At 37.2% G+C, this 26,226-nt stretch overlaps 1 protein-coding gene across 1 annotated transcript; it reads right to left on the bottom strand.

Moving 5' to 3' along the window:
• Positions 1-5,004: 5,004 nt before the first annotated feature.
• LOC123269664 lies at positions 5,005-23,698 on the bottom strand. The gene is made up of 2 exons (XM_044735500.1): positions 23,647-23,698; positions 5,005-5,429 (listed from the first exon to the last, which is right to left on the bottom strand). Exons 1-2 carry the CDS (start codon positions 23,669-23,671, stop codon positions 5,005-5,007), a joined length of 450 nt encoding a protein of 149 aa, XP_044591435.1. The 5' UTR covers positions 23,672-23,698.
• Between the last annotated feature and the right edge of the window lie 2,528 nt (positions 23,699-26,226).

Raw genomic sequence — 26,226 nt, 5'->3', positions numbered from 1 at the left:
TTGAAATTCCTAGTTCGATCAATTTATACTCAAAGATTCTTTATGAGACTTCAAAAACTGCGTCGAATGCTGCCAACCGCGTGAAAATCGGTTCATTCATTTAAAAGTTATTGCGGTTTGAAAATTCAAAAAATTGTGTTTTATTAAACTGCTATTAAAGTTTTGAGCTCAGAGAGCTCAAAATGACACAAAAATCATATTTTTGAGCTTGAAGAGCTCAAAAACGTAATGTGTAATTTTAAGCGCTTAAGTACAAAATGAGCGGGAAGTTGCAGGGGTGGCCTTTCGGGTCAGCCATCGTCCTAATTTTTTTAACATCGTTAAATGCATTCTTAACCAAATACACGGTTGGTGGAATCTCCATTTACCTACATGTGAAAATCACAATTTTCAAACCTACCCTGATAGCCACCTTACCTATAACTTACTGTCAATCTACGTCCGCAATTTGAAGCAAACCTGATGGAAAGAGTTGGCAAAGCGAGCGATTACCTATTAGTTACCTATAACTTAATCTGCAAATAGACGTCAAAACTTGCTGTACAAGTATTTCCGTCAAGTTGTAGTAAAGTTGAAAGGAAATTTAACTACAAGTTGATTGTTAACTTGTATTAAAGTTGCGGCCGTAGATTTCCGTCAATTTGCTTACAACTGTTGTTGAGTGAAGAATTACCGCCAACTTGATGTATAAATTAACCGTAACTGCTGGAAGTCAACACTTACTGAGAAAGCGCTGGCTATCAGGGTAATTATTTCATTAAATATGACGGAAACCTACTGTTTTTTAATTTTCAACTTCCCGCTAAGAAAATTGAAAATTTTCAAAAATCGGGAAGTTATTGTTTTCACTCCGCTTTTCGAAAATCATCAGATCTCGACGTTTTGAGGTCCTAGGAAGCTTCCCTGACTATTCCCACGGTGATGTCACCGTGTCTGTATGTGTGTGTGTGTGTGTTTTTGTTTTTTCCTTAGGGGGGGGGGGAATCCTTTTTACGGATTCTAGGCATAGCTGTTTGGCCTGGATATGTGGCGACTCGACGCAGCGTCATACTAAAACTCGGCGCTGACGCCCCTACCCACTAAACCCTAAACCCCTTTCTCTTCTATCCTCTGATCCCCCATGGTACCGCCGTAAGGCATTTCTTCGCGGGGGGAGGAATTAGCTGCCGCTCTTCCTTCTGGTGGCTAAGATGTTATTTCTTCCTTCTAGATTCTGTCTTTCGCTCTTTTCCTCTCAATGGATCGCAACTCTGTAAGCGCTTTTGTAGCACAAGTGCTTGTGGCGTTCCAGGCAGCTTCTGACGACAACATTGCTTCTACTATTGATTCTGGTTGGGTTCTCTTATTCAGAATCTTCTCTAACTCATCGCGCTGTTGGTTGAAACGTGGACACACAAAGAAAACATGCTCCGCATCTTCATTGACCCCTGGACAGGACGGTCACTCTGGGGTATCATCGTGCTTAAAGCGGTGAAGATACTTCCGATAACATCCGTGTCCTGATAACATCTGCGTTAAATAATAGTTGATCTCACCGTGACTCCGGTTGAACCACACATCAATCCGAGGTATGAGACGGTACATCCACCGACCTTTCTCTGCAGCATTCCACTCCTGTTGCCATCTTGCGATGCTGTGTTGCCGTTCTTCCCTTCTAAGTTCTTCAGGGCTCAGTGTGGTTGACCTTTTTCGTTGATATAGGTTCCGTCTTTCCTCAGCTAGGACTCTGAGAGGCAGAGTACCGGAAATAACACACACTGCTTCCTCTGATATTGTGCGGAAGGCACTAGCTACTTATAGGGCACTCAGTCGATATACTGGTCCAGCCTTTCTCCATGATTCTTGCGTCTTTAGTGCGTCGGCCCAAATGGATATTCCGTAAGTGAGCACCGATGTGACTACTGATGACAATAATAGCCTCCTGCTCTGCTTTAGGCCTCCGACGTTCGGCATCAGTCGTGCGAGACTAGCCCTCACTACTGACGCTTTGGCACTGACATGTTCCACTTGCTGCTTGAAGTTAAGTCGGGCATCAAGCATCACTCCCAAATATCGGATATAAGGTTGTGATGTGATTTCTTGTTCGCCGACTTTCAGCTTAATGGTCTCTACCACTTTTCTGCTGGTAATAAGCACTGCCTCAGTCTTGTGTTGTGCCAGTTGCAGATTCACTGCGTCCATCCACCGGTTAACGCGCTCAAAAGTGAGATCGAACATATGGTTTATCTCGTCAAGGTGTTTGGCAACGATCACTACGGCTACGTCATCTGCATATGCTACGAGTTTGACGTTTCTTGGCAGAGTTAGTTTTAATAGACCGTCATACATAATATTCCACAGGAGCGGGCTTAGAACTGAACCTTGTGGTACACCTCCAGTAATATCATACTCCCTCGGACCGTTCTTCGTGTCATACTTCAGGACCCTGTTTTCAAAGTAGCTTGCTACGATCTAAAGTAAGTATTCTGGTACATTCTTCTCTTGGAGGGCCTGCATGATGCATTCCCAATTGGCGGAGTTGAAGGCGTTTCTGATGTCTAGAGTCTCCACCAGGCAATACTTCTTCGTTCCACCCTTCCATCTGGTTCCTGCGATTGCTTCCTTGGCCGTATCAACAACCAGTTTGATTGCGTCCAGGGTTGATCGTCCTTTCCGAAATCCATACTGATTGTCTGCCAGGAGTGGGTCGACTACTGCTTCAATTCTCTGGTGAATTATGCGTTCAAATATCTTACCCGCTGTATTTAGCATGCAAAGTGGGCGGTAAGATGACGGTTCATCCGGTGGCTTTTTCCCTTTAGAGAGCAGCACTAACCGTTGTTGTTTCCACTTTCGAGGAAAAATCCCTTCTTTGAGGCAGGTGATGTAAACATCCAGGAATAATTCCGGTGCTGCCTTTATAGCTATTTTTAAGGCAATATTAGGGATTCCGTCTAATCCTGGTGCTTTATTATTCCCTACGCGGTTGCAAGCCTCCGTCAGTTCTTCTTCCGTGACAGGTGGAATGTCCTCCAGTTCGCCTTGAGCTAACTGGTAATGAAGCTCGCGTTGCTGCGGAAACAGCGCGGTAACGATTCTCTGCAGAAGTTGTGGGCATGTGGGTGCCAGCATTTGTTTGACTTTTAGGTGGGTCATGACCACCTTGTACGGTCTACCCCACAGGTCTTTGTCCACCTCGTTGATGAGCTCTTTCCAGCATTGCCTCTTAATATCCTCGATGGCTTTGTTCAATGATCGACGGGTTTTTTTGTACTCTGCGACCAGCTCCGCAGAATTAGGTCATCGATAGCCACGCTGGGATATTCTTCTTTTCTTTAGACACTCTTTCCAAAGAACGCTGATGTGGTCGTTCCACCAGTGTACTGTCGGGCGTTGGCTTATGCTGTGTTTCCGGACCATACTTGCGTCACAGGCCTGGACAACGCTTTTCATCAGGTCCTTAGTCATTTCTTCTGCGGATCCAGTAGTAATCGGTTCACTATTCAGGGCTATTACCAATGTGCTTGTGTCAAAAGACTTCACTTTCCATCCAATGGTATTGAGTGACTTGATTGGTCTTCTTGTATTCCGGTCATGTGATATTTCCCAGAAAATTGCCTTGTGGTCGCTGGCTGTGTAGATATCCATCACCTTCCAGTCGTATTTCCCACTGATGAGGCTGCTGCTGACGAAAGTGAGATCTACGATAGAGCTTGCTTCTCCTTTAGTATAGGTTGGCGTATCACTACTGTTGAGCTGGACTACATCTAGTGTAGTAAAAGCTTTTAGTAGTGCTTTTACTCGCGCATTGATCTGCTTGCTGCCCCAGTCTACTGCCCAGGAGTTGAAGTCACCGGCAATCGCGACTGGATAATGCTGCTTGGCATCCTCGGTTAGTTTGTCCAATAAGAATTCAGTGAATTCAATAATGGATAGGCTAGATGGTGCATAACAGCTGTAGAAACGGATGCCGTTAACTGTTGCTGCTACAAAGCCGGCATTATCATTGTTAACTACCCACTGGAAGGGATGCTTACCACAGGACTAGATGACAGCCTTGGTGGTGCTGTTAGATTCCCAAGGCTGGGTATTCAGGTGTCTGTATGGCTCTGCTATCATTACTAGGTCTAACTCTAGTTCTCTTTCTGTTTGCATAAGCAGATCATGTGCAGCTTCGCAATGGTTTAGGTTTAGCTGTAATATCTTCATGTCTGTTTGTTTGTTATCTTCTGGAGTGCCTCTTTAAATACTGGGCACCTGGATGCGCCGGCATGACGGGCCGCGTTTTTCGCACTTTGGTCCGCGTATAATACACACTTCGCTGGATTTTTGCATTCAGCAATCTTGTGTCCCTCTTGCACATTGCTCTTGCACTGGGATCCATGGTGTCCAAAGTGCCAGCACTTGAAACATTGGATTGGTCTCCTCGTAGCTCTGATTCGGCAGTTGGCCCAGCCGATCCGGACTTTACCGCTTCCTGCCAATATCTTCCGCGCTGCAGCTGCTGGTAGTGTCACAACAGCTGTCTGAGTACCTCTGTAGGCCTTATGAATCTTAATTGTCCCTAGTGGTATCTCGCAGGTTTCTCCGATTTCCGTTCGCAAGGCGGCCTGAATATCCTCCTTGGTTGTGGTATCGTCAAGATCTCGGATTTCGACGTCTTCCTATGGTCCTTTGCAGATTACCTTCGCGTCTTCTTCGAGGATGCCCGCGATGGTCTTTTGTAAGGCTTGGCCTCGGTCAGTGCTCTTCCTCGAAAGCGTAATCAGCAAGCTCCCGGTTCTAGTTCTTTGGATCTTATCCACTGTAGTACGGACCTGTTCGTCAGGGACGTCCTGCTTTATTCGCTTCAGTATCTCATCATACTTTGCCGTCGCTGCTGGGCGGATGATCAGTGCGTCCGGCCTGATCCGTATGCGCGGTTTTTTCCGCTTAGGCTGTGGCCTGGGCTCCTTCGGCGGTTGCTTCTGGAGCTTTTCTTTTGCTTGCTCTCTCTTGGACTTCCTTGACTGGACTTTTTGCCACTCATTCACCTCTTTTTTTTACGCCGTTCTGTGTTACCGCGTTTTTCGGAGGACTTTGTCTAAGGTCCTTCTTCTTCTTCTTAGTACGGCTGGTCATTGAGTCTGGGGAATTTCGTTCCTTCCTTTTCCCAGGCCTGATATCAATTCCAGTTTCCTCTCCGTTTTCGACAACTGACTCGACGTCACCCTCGCCACCTGTGTCCATCTCTTCGACAAACGTGTCGGCTTTTGCAGGTGAAACCGCTGTCGCAATCGTCTTCATCACGACATTACCGTGTTGCTGTTGAATGTCCTGCCACTCTTTGTCCAGTTTCTTAAACCTTCTCAGGGCACTGCAGATGTTCGTCGACTTCGACTTGATCTCCTTGTGGACATTTTGCTTGGTTTGGAGAAAGTCCTGCAGTCCACTGACTAGCTTCTCCAGATGTACCAGAGCATCTGTCCTCTTCAACTTTGCTTTGAATTTCTATGAAATTTTTAGTCTGACCAGTTTGCGCTTGGAAATTCTTCAAAGAACTCAAAAAACAGCGTTAAATGCCGTAAAACGCAAAAAAAAACGGTTTATTCATTCAAAAGTTATTGTGGTTTGAAAATTCAAATAATAGTGTTCTACGAAGCTGCCATCAGCCTTTTGAGCTCGAAGAGCTCAAAAGCACAGAACAGCTATATATTTGAGCTCAAAATAACACAAAAACTATATTTCTGAGCTCAAAGAGCTTAAAAAATAAGTGAATTGTTGAGCGCTTAGGTATGGAGGTAGCGAGAAGTTGCAGGGATGGCCTTTAGGGTCAGCCATCGTCCTAATATTTTTAACATCGTTAAATGCAGTCTTAACCAAATACACGGCTGGTGGAATCTCCATTTACCTACATGTGAAAATCACAATTTTCAAACCTAATTATTTCATTAAATATCCCGGAAATCTACTGTTTTTTAATTTTTTTTATTAATTATTAGGCTACGTAGATTGAATTTTCAAATTTTCAGAAAGTTTTAAGAATTTGACTACTTCGCATGAATATCCTTAAGTAATTAGATAATGGTTTAAAAACAGCATCAATTCCATTATGCATTATTTACTGAATTATAATAAATCGTTAATGCAAGAAACTAATCAGTGGAGACACTATATTATCAATCACAGTCAATTAAGTAACAAAATCTTTTTTTGAAAATCATTATTCATGCACTGCCAATCGCGCTAACAATTTTATACGGAATACAATCGAGTCTCGTTATGAGTTCTATTTGTTTTCTTTTTTTTTTTTTTTTTAAATGGACTCGCGTTAATATGAGAGAAACACTAATAAGACTCATATAACGAGACTCAACTGTAAATAGAATTTTGCTTTTCCAAAAATAATCGAATTGTAGATGAAAGAATCTTTTTCACTCGAGGATGAAGTTAAAAAGTTTGAAAACAAGATAAAACATCTTCGCGTGCTTCGCTTATTACGATAGTGTAAGAAGAAATAAAAAAAGTTTGGAAAATCGAAAAGTACACGGCTAACACGCTTATTGTATTTTATTGTAATAGAAAATGACTACAATATCGACAGACGATGTCAAATATTTTCTAGACTGCATAAATAAAAAAAAATTGCTTGACTTTGCCATGTCGAGAGCAGAGTATACAATTCGCTTTGCGTTATGAAGCGTGCAATTAATAATAGTTAAAAGGTATGGAGACCGATTGACTAGCAAGACTACATCTTGAACTTCCAAATATTTTCAAGTGTAAATAATTTGCAAAGGGCATAGCCGGATTAATATGGGAATTCTGCCCCCATGGCTTTTTTGACTCATACTTAGGGGGTCGATTTGGTATCGAATGAAAATAATTCACACCAATTTTTAGCTCTTTAACTCAAACGGTATTCGAGAATTTCAAAAAAACCTGTTTTTTCAAAATTATTTTTATTTTTATAGTAAAATTCGGAATTGATTAATGATGATTTTTTTCCTAATTCTTACGAGTCCAAAACATGAAAAAATCATATGATCATGATTCTCAAATAGAAAACCGATTTTTAACAGAGAAAAGAAAATTATTTTTTTTTTTTTTCAGCCTTTTTGAAATATGTCACTCACCAAAATTCGTCAGAAAATGTCTTTTATACTCCTCTATACTCAGGAATTTTTTTGAATTTTTAGAAATGGTGGAACAATTCAAAAAAAATTAAAAACTCATTTTTTTTTCAAAATCTTGCGTTTTAACAAACTTACATTTTTTTTAGTACACATAAATACGTAGAAAATTTGATTTTTGTTTAAAATTCACAATTAGATTACTTCTCAATCTTTATACTAGACAACGATAACGTTAAAACTATGTTTTTCAAAATTTTGGCCAAGTTGGCACATTATAACGCCATCTATCGGGATTTTCTGTATCCATTTATTATTTCTTCTAAGGTTCCACTTGTTTAGATAACCTAAAAACAAAGAAGCTTCTATGGTTGATGTCATTGTCTGAATAGCAGTTAACGCATTAATTAATTCAGTACTTATATTGACAATATTTTTTCGTTCCACCATAAAATTATACTGGAGTATCATTTTTGTTATATTATCTTGTCTCATCTTTATGAGATACTATTTTTTGTCGTTAAATAGTGTCACAGTCGATTACAAAGACTCAAGTAAGTGAAGTTTTATATTTAATCAGTTTATATATGTCCAAATTCCTAATATATAATTTTAATATTGATGTTAGAATGGATTTTTAGAAAAAATGTATCAATTGTAACATATATTTGCGTAAAGCAGTTGGTTATAAAAAAGTTGTTATGACAATTGATGAAGCTAATATTGCGACAGAAAAAATTGGAAAGAGAGTTCTTGTTAATGATGCCTTTTGTAGTAAGTGTCGAGTTATTTTAACAAGACCACCTATACTTAAGAACACTCAGGATTCATCTGCAGATCAAGTTAGTATCAAAAGTCAGCCAATTTTTTCTCAGTCTTCATCCACTACTGTTTCATCCGTATCATCATCTGAAGATCCTTCATATGTTATTGAAGAAAAAATGGAAGAAGAGTTAGAATTTGTGGAGTTGGGTTTTCCCCGAATCATATCGACACATAAATACTGTTGTCTTTGTGGATTATCAGCAAATATCACAATTGTTCCATTTGAAGTACGCAAACAAGTATTTTCGACAAGACGACTCTTTATTCCTGAAGGAAATCGGTGTTGTAAAGATCACATTATAAAAAAGCGGTTTTATGATGAAGAAATTAACAATTTTCGGATTTATTCGAATACCAGTGTATTTGAAGTTCGTGATTTGGAAAAATTACTTGGGCAGCTGGCTATTGGCACTGATTCGTCTATAATTGATAAAATTGGAGATCACTCGTTTTCAGAAAAACAGTTGGAGGTATTTACGAGCCTTACCTGGGAAAAATTGATAAAACTTCGTGAAATGTTAACGTCGATGAGAAAATCAGTGAATCGTAATGTCATTCAAGCTCTCGTTATTTTTTTATTCAAATTACGAACAGGAAATTCAAATGCAGTGATATCTTCCATTTTTGGTTTAGCTCGGGAACAAATGGTATCCGACTACTGTGATGAAGTAATATCTTCATTTGAAAAAGATGTTTTACCTCAGTATTTCGGAATCGATGCTATTAGTAGGGAGACATTACTCGCCAATACCTCTAATACTGCTAAAGTGCTGTATCAAGTAAAAGATGACCAGTTTATATTCATTTGCGATGGAACATATATTCGTCATCAAAAAAGTGCAAATAACGAATACCAGAGGAAATCATATTCTGGTCAAAAGAAAGTTCCTCTGTGCAAACCATTCACGATATGTACTACAAATGGTTTCGTTATAGATATGCTCGGGCCATATACAGCTAATATGAACGATGCTGAGATTATGAGAATCATCTTAAGTGATCCCAATGGTCTGATCAAGTTGCTGAAAAAAGGTGACATTATTGTAGTTGATTGTGGCTTCTGGGATGTGATAGTATATTTAGAAGAATTGGGGTTTAAAGTGCTAATGCCTGCTCTCAAAGGAAAACGCAATCAACTGATCACAGATGAATCAAATGAATCCCGTTTTGTTACCAAAATCCGTTGGGTTGTTGAAGCAGTACATGGAGATATTAAGCAGAAGTTTAGGATTTTAGATCAACAATAAATTGCTTCCAAAAACTGGTGTTTTTTGTCGAATCGCTTGTTTTCTGCACAATGAATTTGGTAAGAGACTTGATTCTGATCTCGATCTTTCTGAAAAAATTATTGCCGCCATGAACTCAAAAAAGTATCAAGATAATACCTTAGCCTCAGAAGTAGAGACTAATCGTTGGGCAAGAAGAAAAGTTCCTTTTGCAACAATAACTTCAGATATGTTAACTGATTTTCCTGAATTAACGGAACAAGAACTCAAAATTCTATTCACGGGATCATATCAAATGTCTCAAGCTGTATCGTATTTAGCTGAAATGATGGATGAAAACGGAACGATAATACTTTATTATTTAAAAATTACACCTAATATTATAAAATTCAAAGTCAGATCTCGACATATTAATTCGAAGACATATCATTGTTTTGTTGAATATCAATCAGATAAGAACGATATCTCTGGAATAACTCGATATTGTTGTGATTGTGCAAATGGTAGGCGTACTGTTGGATGTTGCTCACACATTGCTGCTATTATATACTATTTATCTCACGCCCGATACTTAGCGAAAATCGTAAAACCAGCTGAGATACTTAGTCGTCTGTTTATTGATGAAAAAATCAGTGTCGTCGTGAATGAAGACAGTGATGAAGACTAGCCTAATTGTTATTTTGATTAAAATTTTTATTTTTTCTGTATCAAAATTCAAAATATTTCCCAATAGTATGAAAAAATATATAAGTATTAACTTTAAGTGTCTTTTGAATCAATAATAACCCTTCTAATCACTTTAACCTACTGAATCTTTCTGTTTATCTTTTGAAAAGATATTTTTTGGTAAAAATAAAATTTTCTACGTATTTATGTGTACTAAAAAATGTAAGTTTGTTAAAACGCAAGATTTTGAAAAAAATGAGTTTTTAATTTTTTTGAATTGTTCCACCATTTCTAAAAATTCAAAAAATTCCTGAGTATAGAGGAGTATAAAAGACATTTTCTGACGAATTTTGGTGAGTGACATATTTCAAAAGGCTGAAAAAAAATAATTTTCTTTTCTCTGTTAAAAATCGGTTTTCTATTTGAGAATCATGATCATATGATTTTTTCATGTTTTGGACTCGTAAGAATTAGGAAAAAAATCATCATTAATCAATTCCGAATTTTACTATAAAAATAAAAATAATTTTGAAAAAACAGGTTTTTTTTGAAATTCTCGAATACCGTTTGAGTTAAAGAGCTAAAAATTGGTGTGAATTATTTTCATTCGATACCAAATCGACCCCCTAAGTATGAGTCAAAAAAGGCCATTCGGCAGCCGAAATGGAAGTAGATTTCACATAAAGTAAATTTTCATTATAAATATTAATAATAATTTATTTATTTATTAATTATATAATGTGATTCAAAAATGTGGCAAAATGTTCAAATGATTGAAATAAGAGTAAATTCGAATGTTATTCATTCAATTACTAATAATTCTCAAAAAGAGAGCAACTATACTAATTTTCAGAGAAACACTACAATTATCACTGAAACGTTATCAAAGAAAGCAGAAGTAATTTTAAATCAAATTTATGGCAGCAAATCAAGTATCGAAATTAATGATATCGTGCGGAACTATCAAAAAACCATTTTAGAAATCAATAATAATTTTAAAAATATTTATGAATCAGATAATAAAAATTTCATAATGCAAAATTATCCTCAAAAAAAGAAAGTAAATTTTACAAGATTTCCAGAAATGATCTTAGATAATTTTTTTATTGATAACGTTGAACCTGACGGAAATTGTTTCTTTCGAACAATTGCTGAACTGATTTTTAACGATGAAGAAAGGTTTTATGAAATCAAAATTTTCGTTATCAGTCACATTATAATGAACTCTAATTTTCACCAAGTATTATGCACAACAAAAGTGATTGAAGTTAGAAAAGGTAATGATGATGACGATATAATAGATGACCCACACATAGATGATTATCTGAGGATGATTGCTGGTGATGGAATTTGGAGTAACGAGGGATCAATTATTCCTTTTTGTGAAGCCTTAGAGACTAAACTGTGTATATTCATTGTCTCTGGCATCGCAGGAATACTGCAAGTACTTATGAAAGTGGAGCCTACAATTACAAAATCATCAAAAATAATGACAATAATCAACATGGATAATGTTCACTTCTATGTAAGTCGAATCAAAGATCATACTATGAGCGTGAATCAATTTTTAGAAGACAGTCAAGACTTTAATAATATAACGACTTTAGAATATAATATCAAACAAACATTCGAAGAATCTTTAGTTCAATTTAATCAAATACAGGAGGAAGAAATGAAATTTCAATAATAATAAATATTAACATTATGTATTAAGCTTTTGATGTATAAAACCGATAATTTTGATAAATAAAATATATAATAAACTAAGAATTGACTAATGAATTTTTGAAAAAATTTAAATGCTAACTAAAACGATAAATACAGTGAAAATTATGTACATAGAAAAATTTTTGAATAAACTATAGAAAATTTATGAAATTGAAAAAATTCAAAAATGAGATGATAAAAAAATAAAAGTAACCAAAATAAATAAGATAGAAAAAAGAAATTAGATAAAAACACCAGACAAATAAGATTTTATTCGCAAAAATGACAAATACAAATTCAGGAATGGTCACGTTTTTAATACACATAAATTTTATGTTCTTATATATAGTATATTACGACCTAAGGCCAGAAAGTCGGTTTACTCCAGGAAGAGCGTACTTTCGGCTAAGAGAGCAAGAAAAATGAATTCTATTCTATATTGTTGAAAATAAAAAAAAATCAAATTTAACCTTAATGAAATGAAATTTAATAATAAACCAAATTACTAATAAACACGACAATAAAAACTCTTGGATTGTATTAATCATTTTGCCATGGTATAGGCCTACTGGGGACCCGCCATGTAAAAGAAAGGGAACGCGTCGTTTTACACAGTACCTCAAGGGTGATGCGGAAATCTGTGTCAAGACAGATTGACCGACACACGAATATGATAAAAGGTTACTTATAAGTACAATACAAATTGTAAAAAAAAAATTGTTCAAAAGTTGCGTCATGAGGACAAATGCAATAGTTAGATTTCTATGAAATCTACTGAAAAACGACTGCAAAAGTAAAATTCCATTAAAACCTACAGACGAATAGGTTATTTTCAGTTTAGGTAAATAAAATTACATAAAAATTGAAGCTTGTTTAATGGACTTTAAAATGATATTTACAAAAATTCGATAGGTTATTTCATTCAAAAGTTATGCGCGAAAGAATCAGCCAAAAAGTAAATTTTTAGGATTTTGAAAATTTTGAAACCATATAATTTCTGAACTACTTGACCGATTAAGCTCATCTTTGAACTTGGCCTTGGTATTTGTCTAAAAATGAAGTATGTTGAGTTTGAAAAGGATCCATTAACAACTATAGACGCTATCGTCCGGATAAGCCGCGTTATATCGTATATATATATATATATATATATATATATATATATATATATATATATATATATATATATATATATATATATATATATATATATATATATATATATATAAATACATACATATATAAACTTTTGAACTAATGGCATTTTCTGAACCAGCTTGACGAACTAAGTCAGAAAATACCAAAATTTTTCAAAAGTTGCGTCATGAGGACAAATGCAATAGTTAGATTTCTATGAAATCTACTAAAAAGCCATGGGGGCAGAATTCCCATATTAATTCGGCTATGCCCTTTAAATTTTTGAGCCCAAAAAAATGGATTTTCATACTATTTTTGAATTTTCCGACCGCAAAGATACAATGTTTATGCAACTGTGAAGTAAGAAATATAACAGTTATTTTGAACTTTTTCTTATTAGTATTTATCAATTCATTTATGTTAAAATTTATTATTTTTAGTAGATTTCATAGAAATCTAACTATTGCATTGGTCCTCATGACGGAACTTTTGAAAAATTTTGCTATATTCCGACTTAACTCGACGAGCTGAGTTAGAAAATACGTATAGTTCAAAAGTTTATATATTCATATCGGCGGTCTAATTAACAATTGGTCTAAGTTGTGTGATGATATTCGTTTTGCAATTAATGAGTCTAAAGTAACAATAGCAATTTTCTTTGATCTTAGCAAGGCATTTGACTCTGTTAATCATAAAAGATTGTTATATAAATTATTGCGAATGAATTTCTCAGATAAAACAATTAATTGGATTAGATCTTATTTGACTGATAGAAAGCAATCAGTAGTAGTAGATGGTAAAACATCATCTTTGAGAGAAGTAGTAAATGGCGTGCCTCAGGGCAGTGTACTTGGCCCTTTACTATTTTCAATATATGTTACTGATCTCACAAATCAGCTCAACTGTCAACATCTGCTTTATGCTGATGATTTAGTCATTTATACTTCCTGTCATGTTTCTCAAGTTAATGAGTATGTTGCTATCCTAAATAATGAAGTAAAAAAGATTGAAACGTGGTGTAAATTGAATTGTTTAAAGTTAAATGCTACGAAAACAAAAGCTTCCATATTTGGTAGTAGAGTGAAAATAAATTGTAATGAATGTAAATATGCGAATAATATTGTTGTCAATGATTGTGTCATTCAATACGAAAGGGTTATAAAATATTTAGGTGTGATGATCGACGATACTCTGTCATGGGAAAATCAAGTAGTTAGTATATGCTATCGTACAATGAGGGTCCTTGCTCAGTTAAAAATTAATAATGAAATCTTTAATGAACAGCTGAGAATAAAACTTGTAACTACTTTGATCTTTCCGATATTTGATTACTGTTGTGCTGCCTACACAAATATTTCGAAAAAACTACAAATCAAAATGCAGCGTAAAATGAACTCTTGTGTTAGATATATTTTTAAAGTATCTAGGCTGGAGCATGTCACGCCATATTATGCAAGATTAGGGTGGTTAAAACTTGATATCAGGAGAGATTATTTTATAGCTTGTCTTTTTTATAAAGAAATTGTGCTAAATTATCAGCAATCATTTAGGTATAAACTAGAGTTTTTGCCAGTTGCATTGCGGAGAGGAGATGTAAGAAATGGTATTCTTAGATTACCTAGATCAAATTGTTGTATGTATGAGCGTTCATTTCTTATTCATGGCATACGTGTCTGGAATTCTTTGCCAGCAAATATTACTACGATAACCAATTTTGAAGAATTTCGCAATGCGTGCTTTAATTACTATACTGAGATTAGAAATTAACAAAATAATAAAACTGATAATATTGTATTGATTATTGCAGCATTTAGCTCTATACATAATTAACTCTGAATTTAATTAATTATCTATCATTGGCTATTAACTATTAACTATTGTCTGAAAAATATATAATATGTTTGCTATTATATTTTTCCCCACTTTAAGCACTGTATTTAATGTACACTAAATGTTAAAATTATGTAAAATTGATGGTCTTGAGGGAGTCTTGACTCCAAGATCAAATAAAACTTATTTATCTATCTATCTATCTAATTCCTTATTTTGCTGAGGGTAATTTTTTAACATTTTAATGTAGCAATAGTCCAATTATAAATTATTTGAATGATCCAAACCAAAATATTATATCTACATTAGATATTAAATGGTTTTTTTAAGTGATAATAAAATTTTCACAAGTTGTTTCTTCGAACAAATGGAAGATTTTCCAAAATGGAGTTAGATAATTTGCTAATAAGAACGTCGATATATATATGGGTCATTCCATGTCAAATCGACAAATAGTTGGAATCTACCCCTTTCGATTTGGACAAATTTTGGTCAGACGTTTTCTTTTATCATACAACAAAGTTCTACAAAAGGAAAAAAAATAAAAAAATTTTTTCCAAAAGATATGCAAATTAAAAATTTCGCAATTTTTCCAGGTTTTCAATTTTGTTTTTGTAATATCTCGAACGCTATTATAGATACAAGAATGGTCATTGGTTTGTTTGAAAAGGGGACACTAAGGGCTATTGAAAAAAAATATTTTGGAGAAAAATTTTGAAAAATGCCAAAATTGTCAAATTTTGAATTTTTGAAAATTGTTAAAAATGAAGTTCGCAGTTAAAATTTTGGCTCAATTTTTATTGTTAAATACCTTGTTCTGATCTTAAAAGATCCTGAAATTTTGAGAAGGGTGTTTTTGTTTTTTTCAAAAATATGAATTTTTGAATTTCCAAAAAAATTTTTTTTTCGTTTTTTGCAACTTTTAATTAAGGTAAAGTTATGGAGATACATAGTATTGTAATTTTGAGCATTAAAAAATTAAATGCATGACATGGAAATATTAAATAATATCTTATTATTGATTTCAACTTTTTTTTATTATTTTTTGGACATTATCTTAAAGTCATCCTTAACGCATGAAATAATTTCTTATTTTTTTAACACATGACATTTTGTCTGTTTATTTACTTCAATTACAGTTTTTTAACGCCAAATAACTCAAACAAATATTAATTTTCAATAAAAATCAGAAATAATGTGATAAGAATATCAACTTTTCTTCGTTCTTTCGAAAACATGTTTACTTACAAATTTCTGCACATTAATATTTCTCAATCTCAAATTTCAAATTAATTAATTCCATGTTAAGAAGACGATAAGTGGCGTCAACAACTTTAAATGAAGTAAAGAAAGGACAAATAATGAATTATATCATGCGTTAAGGATGACGAAGATTATGTCCAAAAAATAAAAAAAAGTTGAAACTAATTTATTATTTAATAATTCCAGGTCGTGTATTGAATTTCTTAATACTCGAAATTAATATACCATGTATTCGCATAACTTCACGTTATTTAGAAGTTACAAAAAACAAAAAAAAATTTTATTTTCACATTTTTGAAAAAAAAAAAACAGTTCTAAAAATTTCAGGATCTTTCAAGATCAGTACAAAAAAAATTGAGCTGAAATGTTCATGTTGATCGTCATTTTTGACAATGTTCAAAAATGCAAAATTTGACAAATTTGACATTTTTCAAAATTTTTTTTCAAGATATTTTTTTTCAGTAGCCCCAAATGTCCCCTTTCAAACAAACGAAAGTCTATTACTGTATCTGTAATAGCGTTCGAGATAGTACAAAAACGAAATTGAAAAACTGGAAAAATCGCGAAATTTTAAATTTGTATATCTTTTGAAAAAAAATTTTTTTTTTTCCTTTCGCAGAACTTCGATATATGATAAAAGAAAACTTCTTACCAAAATTTGTCCAAATCGAAAGCGTTTGTTTCCAACTATTGGTTGATTTGGCATGGAATGACCCATAAGTAAATGTTTTTCGCTAATAATTAATAAAAATTAGCATTTGTCAAATCATTAAGAATTTTAGATATGCATTCTGTTAAATATATGCATATTATTATTCTAAAGTTAATAATAATGGGCATTTAATACATATAAATTGATTTCCTTGTGTTTAAGAAAAAAACAAACCGTAATTTTTAACAGCCCGTGAAAAAATTTTCTGATCAGACTATATCAGGCCTGGTATGGAAATTGGCCATATCAGACTATATACGCCTTGATATGTATATCAGACTATGTACCCGCCTGGGTAAAAAAAAATTATAGATCATTATATTACATAATTATAAATGAAAAATGGCTCTATATAATTATGTATAATTATATATAATTATTTCCATAGGAAAAAAAAAATCGGCGCGAGTGGGAATCGAACCGTGGACCTACCGCTAGAAAGACTAATTCACTACCCGTTTACCTAAGAGACTTACTTGGAGAACAGAGTTTACTATAACTACAAGCAATGCAAATCGTATACATGATCGATTCGTAGTGAACAAAATTTTTTATCTAATTTATTAATTATTAACTGTCAATATTTATATATAATAATGGTATCTATATGTAGATTTATAAAATTATCTATGTATACATGAAATCGCAAAAATGATTCTACGATATATTGTTAAGGTACTTCGTTGCTTTAGAATTTATAATTTCTTTGAAATTAAAAAAATAATCGAGGTAAAATCAGAATTGAAAGCTTAAATTTTGATGGAATTATTTGTTTAGTATATGGAACTATATATTGCTGGAGGGCCTGGCTAACGATTTTTGAACTTGACAAAACTAATAATTTTTGTGAAATTAAATTTTTTTTAAGTTCCTATTATTTCATCCGAAAAATACTATATATTAAAAGATTGTTAATCATTGGAGTAACAGACTCTTAGATAGAAAAAGAGAATGTTTTATGGTAATCACAAAATACCCACTGGAGTAAAAAAAATTGCATATGAATTATATATACATCTATATAATTATAAATGAATTACATATGCTTCTATATAATTAGATATGAATCATATATAATGATATATAGTTTTTTTTACTCGGGTATGCCTTTATATACGGAAGCCGGGTTGGCTCACAGTGGACTTGTGGTGGAGTGGTGCTCCACACAGCCACTTGTGAAAATGTGCACACGTTCACACGGCTACGCGTGCGTGTGTGTGGGATAAATGCAGGCATTTACTTTTCCGGCCCGAGTTAAGTAACAAAAAATTAGGAAAATGGTTGACCCTGAAGGCCATCCCTGCAACTTCCCGCTAATTCCATACTTAGGCGCTTAAAATTGCACCAATGGCGTTTTTGAGCTCTTCGAGCTCAAAAATACAATTTATGGGTTATTTTGAGCTCTCCAAGCTCAAAGAGATTGTTTTCCTATGCTTTTGAGCTCTTCGAGCTCAAAAGTCTGATAGGGATTTGATGACACTATTTTTTGAATTTTTAAACCGCAATAACTTTTGAATGAGTAAACCGATTTTCACGCGGTTGGCAGCATTTGACGCAGTTTTTCAAGCCTCACAAAGAATCTCAAATTTTGAATTGATCGCGCTAGGAATTTTGGAGTTATTCCGAAATAACACTTTTTTCGGTTTTCTTTCGTTCACAATATCTCTCGAACGAATCAACCGATTTTGACCGGACTGGTGGCGATCGACGTGGTTTTTTGAGGTTAAGAGCTGATTAGTTTTTGGAATTGAACTATTGAGTCGTTTAAAAGTTATTCCAAAAAAACCACATTTGAAAAATTTTTTTTTTCAGTTTTTTGAAGATTTCTCAAAACCTATTAATCTGAATCGGTCCAAATAGTTTTCAAAATCTAAGTTTGGTCAAGCCCTTTCGAATGGCACCAACCGCGATGAAATCGGTCAAGCCGTTCAAAAGTTATAAGCGGTTCACATACTTTCACACACACACACACACACATACACACACACACACACACACACACACACACACACACACACACACACACACACACACACACATGCATACAGACGCCATGACAACCTCGCGGGGATAGTCAGGGAAGCTTCCTGTGACCTTCAAATGTCGAGATCTGATGAAAACTCGGTTTTTGCAAAACGGGGTGAAAACAATAACTTCCCGATTTTTGAAAATCTTCGATTTTCGTAGCGGGAAGTTAAAAATGTTTATTGTGTCTTTTTCTCACAATTGAGAAATTCAAAACGGAAATTCAGTTCATCGGCGTCCCTCTATGAGAGATTATAAAGTCAAAACTTTTATTTACAATAAAATCAGTACAAGTTGCGATTTAATTTATTAAAAACCGTTAGGGATCAATTTTTTTTAAATGAAAGATTTTCTACGGTGAAAAGAAAGTAGTTTATCAGCCGAAAAAATTCATTATTGACAGTTTTTAATAAATAAAATCACGACTTGTATTTTTAACTTCCCGCTGAGAAAATTGAAAATTTTCAAAAATCGGGAAGTTATTGTTTTCTCCCCGTTTTTCGAAAATCGAGTTTTCATCAGATCTCGACGTTTTGAGGTCCTAGGAAGCTTCCCTGACTATTCCCGCGATGGTGTCTGTATGTGTGTGTGTGTGTGTGTGTGTGTGTGTGTGTGTGTGTGTGTGTGTGTGTGTGTGTGTGTGTGTGTGTGTGTGTGTGTGTGTGTGTGTTTTTTCCTTAGGGGGGGGGGGAATCCTTTTTACGGATTCTAGGCATAGCTGTTTGGCCTGGATATGTGGCGACTCGACGCAGCGTCATACTAAAACTCGACACTAACGCCCCTACCCACTAAACCCTAAACCCCTTTTCCTTCTTTCCTCTAATCCCTCATGGAAACCGCCGTCAGGCATTACTTCTTGAAGGGAGGATCTAGCTACTGCTCTTCCTTTTGGTGGCTAAGGTGTTAACTACCTTCCTTCTATCTTCTGCTATTTGCTCTTTTTCTTTCGGTGGAACGCAAGTCTTTAAGGACTTCTGTTGCAAACGTGTTGGTAGCGTTCCAGGCAGCTTCTGATGACAACATTGCTTCTACTAGTGAATCTGGTTGCATTCTCTGGTTCAGGATCCTCTCCAGTTCTTCACGCTATGGATCGAAACGAGGACATACAAAGAAGACGTGCTCCGCGTCTTCAGCAGCTCCTGGGCAGGACGGGCACTCCGAAGAGTCATCGTGCTTAAAGCGGTGTAGATACTCTCGAAAACACCCATGTCCCGACAACATCTGCGTAAGATAGTAATTGACCTCACCGTGATTCCGGTTAAGCCAAATGTCGATCCGAGGTATGAGACGGTGCGTCCACCGACCCTTCTCTGCAGCATCCCATTGTAGTTGCCATCGGCCTATGCTCTTCTGCTGTTCTTCAATTCTAAGTTCTTCAGGGATCAGTGCAGTTGACCTTTTTCGTTGGTAAAGGGCCCGTCTTTCCTCTGCTAGAACTCTAAGAGGTAGGGTTCCAGCAATGACGCACACTGCTTCTTCTGATATAGTGCGGAAGGCACTAGCTACTCGTAGGGCACTCAGTCGATATACTGGTCCAGCCTTTCTCCATGATTCTTGTGTCTTTAATGCGTCGGCCCAAATGGATATTCCGTAAGTGAGCACCGATATGACTACTGATGACAATAATAGCCTCCTGCTCTGTTTTGGGCCTCCGACGTTCGGCATCAGTCGTGCGAGACTAGCCCTCACTACTGACGCTTTGGCACTGATATGTTCCACTTGCTGCTTGAAGTTGAGTCGGGCATCAAGCATCACTCCCAAATATCGGATATAAGGTTGTGATGTGATTTCTTGTTCGCCGACTTTCAGCTTAATGGTCTCTACCACTTTTCTGCTGGTAATAAGTACTGCCTCAGTCTTGTGTTGCGCCAGTTGCAGGTTCACTGCGTCCATCCACCGGTTAACGTGCTCAAAAGTGAGATCGAACATATGATTTATCTCGTCAAGGTGTTTGGCAACGATCACTACGGCTACGTCATCTGCATATGCTACGAGTTTGACGTTTCTTGGCAGAGTTAGTCTTAATAGACCGTCATACATAATGTTCCACAGGAGCGGGCCTAGAACTGAACCTTGTGGTACCCCTCCAGTAATATCATACTCCCTCGGACCGTTCTTCGTGTCATACTTCAGGACCCTGTTTTCAAAGTAGCTTGCTACGATCTTAAGCAGGTATTCTGGTACATTCTTCTCTTGGAGGGCCTGCATGATGCATTTCCAATTGGCGGAGTTGAAGGCGTTTCTGATGTCTAGTGTCGCCACCAGGCAATACTTCTTCGTTCCACCTTTCCATCTGGTTCCTGCGATTGCTTCCTTGGCCGTATCAACAACCTGTTTGATTGCGTCCAGGGTTGATCGTCCTTTCCGGAATCCATACTGATTGTCTGCCAGGAGTAGGTCGACTACTGCTTCAATTCTCTGGTGAATTATGCGCTCAAATATCTTACCCGCCGTATCTAACATGCAAAGTGGTCAGTAAGATGACGGTTCTTCTGGTGGTTTCTTCCCTTTAGGCAACAGTACCAATCGTTGCTGTTTCCACTTACGAGGAAAAGTCCCCTCCTTGAGGCATGCATTATAAGCGTCGAGGAATAATGTTGGAGCTGCCTTTATGATGGTTTTCAAGGCTATATTAGGGATTCCGTCCAATCCCGGCGCTTTATTATTCCCTACACGGTTACAGGCCTCCAGTAGTTCTTCTTCAGTGACAGGTGGAATGTCGTCCAGTTCGCCTGGCGCCAACTGGTAATCGAAGTTGCGTTGCTGTGGGAACAGTGCAGTGACGATTTTCTGAAGAAGTTGAGGACACGTAGGTGATGGCATTTGTTGTTTTTTCAGGTGGGTCATAACCACCTTATAAGGCCTACCCCACACGTCTTTATCCACCTCGTATATAAGCTCTTTCCAGCATCTTCTTTTGCTCTCTTTGATGGCTTTATTCAGTTCACGACGCGCCTTTTTGTACTCTGCGATCAGCTCCGCAGAGTTAGGTCATCGATAGCCACGCTGGGATATTCTTCTTTTCTTTAGACACTCTTTCCGAAGAACACTGATGTGGTCGTTCCACCAGTGCACTGCTGGGCGTTGGCTTATGCTGTGTTTCCGGACCATACTGGCGTCACAGGCCTGGACAACTCTTTTCATCAGGTCCTTGGTCATTTCTTCTGCGGATCCAGTAGTAATCGGTTCACTATTAAGGGCTATTACCAATGTGCTTGTGTCAAAAGGCTTCACTTTCCATCCAATGGTATTGAATGACTTGATTGGTCTTCTTGTATTCCGGTCATGTGATATTTCCCAGAGAATTGCCTTGTGGTCACTGGCTGTGTAGATATCCATCACCTTCCAGTCGTATTTCCCACTGATGAGGCTGCTGCTGACGAAAGTGAGATCTACGATAGAGCTTGCTTCTCCTTTAGTATAGGTTGGCGTATCACCACTGTTGAGCTGGACTACATCTAGTGTAGAGAAAGCTTCTAGGAGTGCTTTTCCTCGCGCATTTGTCTGCTTGCTGCCCCAGTCTACTGCCCAGGAGTTGAAGTCACCGGCAATCACGACCGGATAATGCTGCTTGGCGTCCTCGGTCAGTTTGTCCAAGAATTCAGTGAATTCAACAATGGATAGGCTAGGTGGTGCATAACAGCTGTAGAAACGGATGCCGTTAACTGTTGCTGCTACAAAGCCGGCATTATCATTGTTAACTATACTCTGGAAGGGATGCTTACCACAAGACCAGATGACAGCCTTGGTGGTGCTGTCAGATTCCCAAGGCTGGGTATTCAGGTATCTGTATGGCTCTGCTATCATTACTAAGTCTAACTCTAGTTCTCTTGCTGTTTGCATAAGCAGATCATGTGCAGCTTCGCAATGGTTTAGGTTTAGCTGCAATATCTTCATGTCTGTTTGTTTGTTATCTTCTGGAGTGCCTCTTTGAATACTGGGCACCTGGATGCACCGACATGATGAGCCGAGTTCTCCGCACTTTGATCCGCGCATAATACACATTTCGCTGGGTTTTTGCATTCAGCAATCTTGTGTCCCTCTTGTCCGCACCTAATACATAGCTTAGACCGATCCACATTGCTCTTGCACTGGGATCCAAGATGTCCAAAGTGCCAGCACTTGAAACATTGGATTGGTCTCCTCGTAGCTCTGATTCGGCAGTTGGTCCAGCCGATCCGGACTTTACCGCTTCCTGTCAATATCTTGCGCGCTGCAGCTGCTGGTAGTGTCACAACAGCTGTCTGAGTACCTCTGTAGGCCTTATGAATCTTAATTGTCCCTAGTGGTATCTCGCAGGTTTCTCCGATTTCCGTTTGCAAGGCAGCCTGAATATCCTCCTTGGTTGTGGTACCGTCAAGATCTCGGATTTCGACGTCTTCCTGTGGCCCTTTGCAGATTACCTTCGCGTCTTCTTGGAGGATGTCCGCGATGGTCTTCTGTAAGGCTTGGCCTCGGTCAGCGCTCTTCCTCGAAAGCGTAATCAGCAAGCTCCCGGTCCTAGTTCTTTGAATCTTATCCACTGTAGTACGGACCTGTTCGTCAGGGACGTCCTGCTTTATTCGCTTCAGAATTTCAGCATACTTTGCCGTCTCTGCGGGGCGGATGATCAGTGCGTCCGGCCTGATCCGTTTGCGCGGTTCTTTCCGATTAGGTTCTGGCCTGGACTCCTTCGGCGGTTGCTTCTGGAGCTTTTCTACTGCTTGCTCTCTCTTGGACTTCCTTGACTGGACTTTTTGCCATTCATTCACCTCCTTTTTTCCGACGTTCTGTGTTACCGCGTTTTTCGGGGGACTTGGTTTAAGGTCCTTCTTCTTCTTAGTACGGCTGGTCATTGAGTCTGGGGAATTTCGTTCTTTCCTTTTCCCGGGCCTGATATCAGTTCCAGTTTCCTCTCCGTCTTCGACAACTGACTCGACGTCACCCTCGCCACCTGTGTTCATCTCCTCGACAAACGTGTCGGCTTTTGCTGGTGAAACCGCTGTCACACTCGTCTTCATCACGATATTACCGTGTTGTTGTTGGATCTCCTGCCATTCTTGGTCCAGTTTTTTGAACCTTCTCAGGGCACTGCAGATGTTCGTCGACTTCGACTTGATCTCCTTGTGGACATTTTGCTTGGTTTGGAGAAAGTCCTGCAGTCCACTGACTAGCTTCTCCAGATGTGCCAGCGCATCTGTCCTCTTCATCTTTGCACTAAGTAGCAGTGCGTCTTGCTGGGCATGAGGCCCGTTTTCACTCTTGTTTGTTTCCTGTGCATTACTCATACTTTTTAATTTACCAGCGCATCGTACGGAGTGGAGCGGGTTGCTATAACTAGGAACGGGTGTACCCTCGGAGATAGTACTCCTACCCCAGTTCCCTGAGGCCTAGCCGACACTTAGTCAGTCCCGGAATACACGGACGGACTAGACTCGCTCGTAGCGGTGAAGATTCCGATCTCTAACACTCACTGCGTACTTCCTGATCAAGGCCCGAAGTGTCTGGCTCCTGATCCACTGCTGCAACTTACACCTCGGTAGAGCACGCTCACATCAGCCGTGGCCTGCATCGTCGGAAACTACGATACAGGTTCCGGTCACTCCCAGTGGGTCACAGCAGAGAACGATCGTCTTGTTAGGTCAGTTAGTGCGACCAACCCATTAAAGGGGAGTTTTGTCCACGGGAGCGTATTTTGTTTGGTTATTTTGCTTGGCTCCTACCCGCTGTACCTCATCAACTAAGAGATTAAGTGTCATCCAAGGACAGCGAGCGTTCTCCCATCCGCTCGGGGAGACGCGCCCGGTAGCAGTATCTCTTCTGCCCCGAGTGTGTGTGTGTGTGTGTGTGTGTGTGTGTGTGTGTGTGTATGTGTATATGTATGTGTATAGATAGATAGATATATAATAATTTTATTGGATTCTGGAGCCTAGGTTCCCTCAGAACCATTATCAAATATACATTTATAATTAGTGTATGATGTACAGAGTTTTAGATACATAAAAATAAAATCAAAATAAATATAGTAATTAACAGTAATAACATGTTAATCATGCTTATAAATAATACTTGTGTTACACAAAGCTCAACAACCTTCAATAGCAGTAATAAACGTTCAATATAGCAGATCAATAATTTTGGAAATAATAATCATAGTACAGTCTACGGAATATTTCGAAACTTTCGGCTTTTGTAATTTCAGCTGGCAGCGCATTCCAGATACGTATACCACGAACAAAAAACGAGTTATCATACTTACAACAATTAGATCTAGGTAGCCGCAGATAGTCTTCCCTTACATCGCCTCTACGCAACGCAACCGGCAAAAATTCTAAGTGACATTTAAATAGCTGACGATAATTTAAATATATTTCTTTGTAAAAGAGGCACGCTATAAAGTAGTTTCTTCTGTCACTCAGCTTTAACCAACCCAGCCTCTTAAAGTACGGAGTAATCAGCCCTCGCAATTTTATAGATATAGCGAATACAGCAATTCATTTTGCGCTGTAATCACATTTGCGAGTCATTAGTAATATTGCAGTAAGCCGCACAACAATAATCAAACACTGGGAATATTAACGTAGTGACAAGCTTTATACGCAGTTTTTCGTTGAAGATTTCATTATTAATTATTTATTATTAATTTATTATTTTAATTATTATTAATTTATTATTAATTATTTCATTATTAATCTTCAACTGCGCCAGAACCCGCATTGCCCTATTACAAACACTCATAACCTGATTTTCCCAGGTGAGAGTGCTATCAATTAACACGCCAAGATACTTAATTGTCGTATCGTAGTGGATAATGCAATCATTTACGCGAATACAATCAGCATATTTATAATTATTACAGTTAACTTTAACTCTACTACTGTATGTGTATGTATGTAAACCTCTCATAACTTTTGAACGGATTGACCGATTTGATCGCAGTTGGTGCCATTTGAAAGGGTTTGATTAAAGTTAGATTTTGAATACAAGTTGGACCGATTCGGACCGATAGATTTTGAGAAATCTTAAAAACCTGCAAGAAAAAATGTTTCAAATGTGGTTTTTTTCGAATAACTTTCAAACGGCTTGACCGATCAATTCCAAAAACTGATTAGCTCTTAATATCAGAAAACCATGTCGATCGCCACCAAGCTGGTCAAAATCGGTTGATTCGTTTGTGAGTTATCGTTGACGAGAGAAATCGAAAAAAAGTGTTTTTGTCGAATTACACCGAAATTTACGGTCTGATCAATTTAAGTTTGAAAATATATTATAGAATTTTAAAAACTGCGTCGATTGCCGCTAACCGCGTGAAAATCGGTACATTCATTCAATAGTTATTGCGGTTTAAAATTCAAAAAATAGTGTTTTATTAAACTTCTATCAGACTTTTTAGCTCAGAGAGCTCAAAACTACACGAAAATTATATTTTTGAGCTCGAAGAGCTCAAAAACGTAATAAGTGCAATTTTGAGCGCTTAATTACGAAAGTAGCGGGAAGTTGCAGGGATGGCCTTCAGGGTCAATTGTTTTTCTAATTTTTTTTATTGTAAATAAAAATTTTGACTATTTCTTATTTCTAACCTCTCATGGTGGAACACCGATGAATTTCCGTTTTGAATTTTTTAATTGTGAGAGAAAGAAAATATCTTTATAAATATCTTTCGTTACTTTTACCTCGGGCCGGAAAAGTAAATGCCTGCGTTTACCCCACACACACGCACGCGTGGCCGTGTGAACGTGTGCACATGTCACAAGTGGCCGTGTGG

Source organism: Cotesia glomerata, linkage group LG7 (assembly GCF_020080835.1).
Source record: "Cotesia glomerata isolate CgM1 linkage group LG7, MPM_Cglom_v2.3, whole genome shotgun sequence".
In the NCBI taxonomy this organism is placed as follows: Eukaryota; Metazoa; Arthropoda; class Insecta; order Hymenoptera; family Braconidae; genus Cotesia; species Cotesia glomerata.
The sequence above is the reverse complement of the archived record's forward strand: the minus strand, read 5'-3'. Positions and strand labels throughout refer to the sequence as shown.

What these genes read in the sequence shown, in the direction of transcription:
- LOC123269664 (XM_044735500.1), bottom strand. Translation starts at nt 23,671, where the DNA reads ATGAAGAGGACAGATGCGCTGGCAC. An exon ending in GAGGACAGATGCGCTGGCAC is followed by an intron (nt 5,430 to 23,646) that starts ATCTGGAGAAGC and finishes ATGCTCTGGTAC; the next exon opens with ATCTGGAGAAGCTAGTCAGT.